Here is a 7,676-nt window from a genome sequence, read left to right as displayed (position 1 = left end):
TAGTTCAGTTTCTAGTTCAGTTCTAGTTCAGTTCTAGTTCAGTTCTAGTTCATTCTAGTTCAGTTCTAGTTCAGTTCTAGTTCAGTTCTAGTTCAGTTCTAGTTCAGTTCTAGTTCAGTTCTAGTTCAGTTCTAGTTCAGTTCTAGTTCAGTTCTAGTTCAGTTCTAGTTCAGTTTAGTTCAGTTCTAGTTCAGTTCTAGTTCAGTTCTAGTTCAGTTCTAGTTCAGTTCTAGTTCAGTTCTAGTTCAGTTCTAGTTCAGTTCTAGTTCAGTTCTAGTTCAGTTCTAGTTCAGTTCTAGTTCAGTTCTAGTTCAGTTCTAGTTCAGTTCTAGTTCAGTTCTAGTTCATAGTTCAGTTCTAGTTCTAGTTCAGTTAGTTCAGTTCTAGTTCAGTTCTAGTTCAGTTCTAGTTCAGTTCTAGTTCAGTTCTAGTTCAGTTCTAGTTCAGTTCTAGTTCAGTTTTAGTTCAGTTACGACTTTCGGTATTTTCCTACAAATTACTGGAGTTTTCGTCAGAAGAAATCTTTTGATATTTGTATAGATTTTCTTTTGTGTGGAAATATTTTTCCTCACTGTAACTATATTTGTATTTACATACGTGTTCTTTTTAAGCCACATGATTAATCTTGTACTTTGGGTTAAACTAAAGAGGCTTTAAATTGTTCCAACTATACATTCATTTCTTTACACATGCAAATGTGAAATATATTGTAACTTCCACATCCTCTTTTCCATAATTATAAATAGAGTTGCCAAAATAAATGTATTGTAGAATATAAATTACTACAGAGAAAGCAATCTTCGGGGTATTATTTAAAATGTTTCGTTAATTGTTTAGTTTTTGATATCAAATCAACAGGGGTTGGGGTAATACTTCTTTATATAGATCGCCTCAAAAACTGGCTAATCAAGTCTTAATACGACCAAGTTTTCGTAATTCACTATACTGTTGGAGGTAATTGCGGTTAGTTTTGAACCAATTAACTGCTGAATTATGAATGCGTCGTAAGAATAAGGAATCTAACAATGGTACTTCAGAACGGAAATTAAGTAATTCCCTGAGAAATTTTCTAACAATATGTTAACCCTAGATGCATTAATATTGTCAGAGTGAAATGAATTGCATCGACCATGATACATTGAGAATAATTGCTATAAAGAAATCACAAACATACATACTCATTTTTTAATGAATACAACCACAAAAAGTCTACCATCCTTACAGTTTTGCAAAATAAATTATAGGACACATTTACCTAGTTGTTTTTACTTTATTTCGAAATTGCTGTTATTATGGCAATACAAATGGTTTAAATTCTCGGCATTTAAGTTGTAAATGTTTATATATACTTTTTCTTTTTCTATTCAAATATGAAAAAAACTATTTAGTTTTTATGTTAAGTTTGTATAGTATAAAACATTTTAATCCTATTGAATTGAATTTATAAAATTATTATTTAATTTTTTTTAGATTTTATTTAAATGAATGTATTTTGCATGACATGCATATTTAAATGGAGCAAAGTTTATTTTATTAGTTTTTTTTTTTAATTTTTATACTTGTCTTGTATATCAAACACACCTGGTAACACTATTTGAAATGTTTTTTGTATATTTCTTTTTAAGATTTGTTGTTTTACAAAACCATTAAAATGTCATTTATTTCTAATATTTATTTTGTTAATTTAATGGGCAAAATGTAATATAACATAATGTTTAGATTTAGTTTGCAACTTTTTTTTGTAAAAAAAAATATTAAATTTATTTAATGATTTTGTTATTCCATTTTTAGAATATTGAGATTTCTGTTCCATTCCATTTCCATTTAAAACTTAGCAGTTCGGAGGGACAGTCCTGAACCACCTATTTAATCTACCCCCAGCCACCTGATAACCAGTTGAATAGCTATTTTAACATGTATTTATTGTACTTGTTACGAATGTCTCCGTTCTCGCTTACAAAGGTGACATTAAGGTCTTTATTCTCATTTACAAAGGTGTGGAATGTCTATTGACATCCTCGTAGCCCATGAAAAAATGGTTACTGGGTAGTCGGGTGACTAGGGACAACCCTTAGTGGTAGGGATACATTTACCTACTTATATATGGCATTATAACTCATTATTTTAATACGGCGGTCACCGCGCTCGCTTATAAGTAGGGAGTTAAATATGTTGTCATCATACTTCAAAGGCAGTTGAATAAAATGTTTCATTTTACAGGGATGCGAACCTGGCATCTCGTGTTTATTAGTCCGTTGTCGTAGTCAATTTATTGTGCATTGTGGGTAAACTATGGACAAGATCGTCATATGCTTCAGTTTGTATGCTTCAGTTTGTACACCGACATTATTACAAACGGAATGATAGAATCAATATAACCCCAACTTTTTTGATGGCGGGTATAAAAGGGATTTGAACCCACTCTAGTTTTTGTAATAAGGACCAATTCCAGTTACAGAAGGTGTTAATAGAAGAGGAGAGGAAGAGGAAGTTAGTAAACTGATGTTTAACGAAAGATTTTAAAATCCCCAAAAAATGTAAAAATTAAAAGAATTAATTAAGAGTTAAATTGTGGCAAATATTTAAACATTCCGCCTACGTATTTAACTCAACTTAACCATGCTGACAACAGTTTATTATACCTTTATTTACTCCAGATTATAATAACTATAACTCTCAACAAAATTAAGATTTAATTTAACAAAAAAATAAGATTTAATAGAAATTAACTTTAAACTGTCATATGACCGAAATACCGTCACAAACGTGATATGAATTTACTTTCAAGTTTACCGCTAAACAAACTAAACAAATAAATTTAACAAAAAATTTTTTCTTAATCATCCAACCGTACGTCCAAACTTAACCTTATTTTTACATCAAATGTTTTCGTCATAATGACAAAAACAGCAACAGCAAACGGTGCGAGTTAAAAAGAACATTTAACTGATGAACAGCACAAATATCCAACAATCCAAGTTAACTCCTCGTTCCTTATTCTTCTACTCATAATAAAACACAATTCACTTTAAACTGGCAAATGCTTGCTGGTAATTTATTAATTGAATCAGAAGAGAAGAGTAACCTCGTCAAGATTAAAGGAAACGTAATTTAGACAGTTGATATAAAGACAAACGAAAAACTTTTATAAATTCATTTTAAATAAAATATGAAATTAAAACACAGTTGTAAGTAAGTTTAATTTATATTCTTCACAATGAACAATGAACTTCCAAAATTATGTTGCTGATGCTGCTTTTACTGAAAATTGCTGCCCTAAAATGCTTAGTGGGGTTCTAAATATGTCTGTCCGTCTGTCTTTGTTAAATCAAGGATTTGGGTTTCATCTATATCATCATCAGCTGCAGCATTAGCACCAACAGTGTCAGCTGGTAGAGAATGTCTAGTGCGGTGAACATAGATTTATTTTTGTTTGGTTCATAGAAATATATTAATATGACGAGTGGCGTGGTTAGCTGGTTACAAGGAGTTGCTCTGCTTTTCAACTGTTATTGGAAATGGTTTTTGATATGGGATGTTGTAAGCTTGTTTTTGGCACTTAAGATGACTGGTGTTCTACACAGCTTGATGGTTGTTTGGTTTTTATATAAAATGTTTGCATGAATTGCTGCTTTTTTTTGGCAACATTGTTTGTTATTATTATTATTATTTGTTTTGGTATCACTTTAGTTTCTTTCATTTTAGATTTTTTTTTATATCCGGTTTCCTGTTTGTCTATCAGTGAGTAGCTCTATTTGCCTGCATTTATTTTACATATTTTTAATATTATTGTTGTTTTTGTTGTCATTCCTCTATCTAAAAAGCAAAACATATACTGTTTTTTTTCTTTATTCCTCCTTATATGTTTTAGTAAATCCAGCTGAATTCGGAAGGTTTTACCACCGGTCGTCGTGTTGTTGTAGTTTTAGGTTTACGTGTCGTAGTTGTTGTTGTGGTTCTTCTTGTAGTTGTTGGTCTACGTGTCGTTGTAGTTGTTCTACGTGTTGTAGTAGTTGGTTTACGTGTTGTTGTTGTTGGATTCGTTATTATTATCGTCTCCTGTGGGAATTGTAGCTGAGGTACTTGCAAATGCTTTGGCAACGTTGGTACAACATTCGTATATTTGGCTAAGATTTTTTGATATAAGAGCATTATGTTATTAGGGAATTTTTTAGTGGATCGTTTTTTTCTTTATTAGTTTTTACTCTAGTTGTTGGAAAGTGCATTTTTTGGTGTAATTTAACAATATACACATGTGGTTAGAAAAATAAGTGAAATTAAGGTGATTTCTATAATGGAATAAGACAAACTAATCGTTTTTGTGCTAAAATATATATGATCGCAAATCGAAATTACAAAAAATTTTGCGAGTTATCCAATCTATTGAAATAGTAGTTCCGTTAAGGAATAACAGGTTTCATGAGTCAAGCTTAATCTAACCCTGACAAAGGAAAAGACAATCACTGGTTAGAGCCGATAGAAGGGGCGGACCCAACATCAGAGGAAAACACCCCACTGATGCTGTGAGGAATGCTCTAAAACCTCACCCCAGTGCATTCCTTGACCTCTTAAAGTCGCCCAACCAAACTACTGATATGGCTCTGCAACAGCACTGATATGGTTCGGCAACAGCATCTAGGGACGTAATTGGTGGTTCGAAAACCCAGATCGATATTTAAATTGGTCAGACTTATTTCAGTGGCCATAAGAACCTACTGTGATAAGTTGAGCATGTTTTAGAGTAAACTCCAACACACTCCACCATGATGGAAAATCGCCGATAATTTAAAGATTAAGGTATTACAACTCCGCCAACGTCTCAACCAACTTCCTTGGCACTCCATCCGTCATTCTGACATATCTACAGATACAACTCAGAATACCTCCCATCCATCAGATACATGTATCCGTTAGTACATGGCACATCAACGCATACCCAATCTTTGCATTAGCGGCTCAAATCCAACATTATACTTATCCACAGCCTTGCTATGTGGTTTGTACCGCTCCTAGTTTCTAGGACCGGTAACAGCAACCGTGTATCAATCTTTTAACCAAGCACCCTTTCCCGCGGTTGGGTTTAAACCACAGCCACTACTTGGATCCCGAAGTAACCTCAACCAACTGACCAGCCAGGACAAAGTTCTGCGGGCAACTGGCCGTAGTACCGTAATACCGGATTATATGGTGCTCTGATTCGACCACATGTCAAATTATTCAAAGAAAAGGCAGAGACTACATTTCATCATCACCAGTTAATAGTCCCGGCAGACCAGAGGTACAGGTATCACCTCTTAACCCCGGGATTGTAATACACCAAGGACTTTCAGCCCATGTAGGAACAAATTACTTTTTTTTCAATTTGATTGTGTTAGTATTTAATGTGAATTATAGACTGCCACTTTCTGAAGCCGACTTTGTATGAGACAAGATCATTACGAGAATTGGCACTTTCACATAGACTAACTAAGTTTTGGCAATGAGCTTTAAACGCCTTTTCGTGGGTACGTTTGTGAAGTAATGGTCCTATTTAAACCATAATCCTTGGGTCAACAGAAGAGTATGTGTCTAATTTAATTAAATTATCTATATCGTTTATAAGGTTTATATGAACACACAGACGGATGGAAGGACGGACATAGCTTAATATATTCAGAAAGTGGTTCTGAGACTGAGATTGGTATACTTTGAGGTGGGTATAGACAAACGCACAATACCCTTTCCACTATAGTAATGTAAGATATAATTAATTAACAGAATTTTGTTCATTTAATGATGTATTTATCCTGAAGCTTGTGAAATCCCGTTTTTGACCATATTTGACACTTTATAACAGCACGAAGACACTTTTATATAAAAATATTGTTACTTTACGGTTTCATCTGTGCTATATGTATATTCCTACTTCCCCGATGTATCTTAACTCATGACAGATTTAGACTCAGCTAAATCCTTTTGAAATGTTTACTTCAATCTCTAGGTTAAACATTTGTTTGCTTGTGTTATCTATCGAATTAATCGATTAAAACAAGAACATCTAATAATTGAATGGCCCACTTTTTACACTTACATGGTGAATTCTCCACCTATTTTTCTAACCACATGTATATTCTTTCTAAATTTTTAGACTTTTTCTAGTTAGTACTCACATGTATCTTGTTGATAGCCATTTTCATCAGCCGTATAGAATACTGTTAAATATTTATGATTTGTTAGTGGGTGTGAATAGAAACCCTTGCGAGCCAATAGTTTTTCACCAAGTCCCATTGGTTTCCAGTAGGATTTTTCATAGCGTGTGACACCATTGCTTAAAATGAATCTAAAACGGGGAAAAAAATGTCGAAACAATTAAAAATGAATGAATGAAAAAATATGTGGGAAATATTTTAGGAACAACTTTGGTAATATGGAACCAACACATATGAAGAGATATTAAATAATTATTTAATTAAACTAAAAACTTTCGGATTTTGCAATAGTAAAAACTGCTTCAAGTTACTGTTCACTTTTGTTTTTTCAAAATTTGGAATCTAAATCCTTATCCTTAAAGATAATAAAATTTATGGAAATTTTTTAAAAACTCAAATTAGTATTTAACAAAATTTAAAAAAACAATCAAATTTTTCTGCAAGAGGACTAATTAAATAAAAAAGTTGTTTAAAAAAAAGGGAAACTTTACCCAAATACAATTTTCAACACACAAAACTTTCACGATTTAATGTTCTAATTCTCGCAGAATATACATTAATTTTCAACTGTCAAATATTCCTGCTCATTAAATTTCTAACTATTTAAAGGGTTCAACAGAATAAACATTCCTACTTGTAAGGATATCAGTTTCAATTACAACATTTTTAACTAACAACTCAATTAATTTTGTAATTTCAGCATTTAAATAGAGTAATAAACAAAATTTTCTACCCCCCTAAAGGAAAAAAAATAAAACAATTTAACTTACTTGTATTCATAACTTCCATCCTTAAAATTACGATTAAATTCTTCTAAAACTCTTGGTTTTTTGTCCTCGGCCGGATGATAATAACGTTCTTCATCCTGTTGTTGGTTGCTGTTGTTCGAATCAATTACTTGATCAGGCTTGCTGGTCGCGAGTGATGATGATGATGGCGGTGGTGGTATGCCATTTGTGGTTATTGTTATGGGACGCCTATTAACTGAAAATGTCTGGGCAGCCATTGAAGGAAGTGTGCCACAGTAGACACAAATTAATGCCGCCAATATTAAGGCACGTAACATTTTATGAGCTCTTAGTAACAAAAATACCAAACAACTTGTAAATTTTACAAGAAAGTTATTAAACTTAAATGTTTTATTTTTGGCTACAATGATTTTCTTTACTTTTTTCTTTTTGTTGTTAAAACAAATATTACGTTTCCTTTGTTGTGGTGCGTATGAAAGAATGGATTTTGATTTGCACGTTTGTGCTTGGCTGCAATTTTACTAATTGATATTTATCTCGGTCAGTGTTGAAGCTTTTATACTCCTCTAAAAATATCAGCAAATATTGAATCCTGTTTCTTTTTTTCTTCTCATTTTTAAGTTAAGAAGAATTTGAGGCTTTTTTTGTAGTGTTACGTATTTTTGGTCAGAAAAAAATTTGTATTTGTCTTTTTTTTTTCATCTCTGAGTTTTAAAAAGTTTTGATGAGTTTTTGGTCA

At 32.3% G+C, this 7,676-nt stretch overlaps 1 protein-coding gene across 1 annotated transcript; it reads right to left on the bottom strand.

Moving 5' to 3' along the window:
- Positions 1 to 3,665: 3,665 nt before the first annotated feature.
- Positions 3,666 to 7,303, bottom strand: LOC119604239 (integumentary mucin C.1-like). The gene is made up of 3 exons (XM_037956729.1): positions 6,959 to 7,303; positions 6,150 to 6,319; positions 3,666 to 4,127 (listed from the first exon to the last, which is right to left on the bottom strand). The coding sequence occupies exons 1-3, from the start codon at positions 7,252 to 7,254 to the stop codon at positions 3,868 to 3,870; spliced, it is 726 nt and encodes a 241-aa protein (XP_037812657.1). The 5' UTR covers positions 7,255 to 7,303; the 3' UTR covers positions 3,666 to 3,867.
- Between the last annotated feature and the right edge of the window lie 373 nt (positions 7,304 to 7,676).

Source organism: Lucilia sericata, unplaced genomic scaffold (assembly GCF_015586225.1).
Source record: "Lucilia sericata isolate MDLA Ls3-8-SP2 unplaced genomic scaffold, ASM1558622v1 Contig000373F_arrow, whole genome shotgun sequence".
In the NCBI taxonomy this organism is placed as follows: domain Eukaryota; kingdom Metazoa; phylum Arthropoda; class Insecta; order Diptera; family Calliphoridae; genus Lucilia; species Lucilia sericata.
Note: the sequence above shows the minus strand (reverse complement) of the source record. Positions and strands in the feature narration are given on the sequence as shown.

Excerpts from the sequence above, each read along its gene's own strand:
- LOC119604239 (XM_037956729.1), bottom strand. The coding sequence starts at position 7,254 with ATGTTACGTGCCTTAATATTGGCGGCATTAATTTGTGTCTACTGTGGC. Across the intron at positions 6,320-6,958 it reads GATGGAAGTTATGAATACAA|ATTCATTTTAAGCAATGGTG; the intron begins GTAAGTTAAATT and ends TCCCCGTTTTAG. Across the intron at positions 4,128-6,149 it reads TGGCTATCAACAAGATACAT|CCAAATATACGAATGTTGTA; the intron begins GTGAGTACTAAC and ends AAAAAATCTTAG.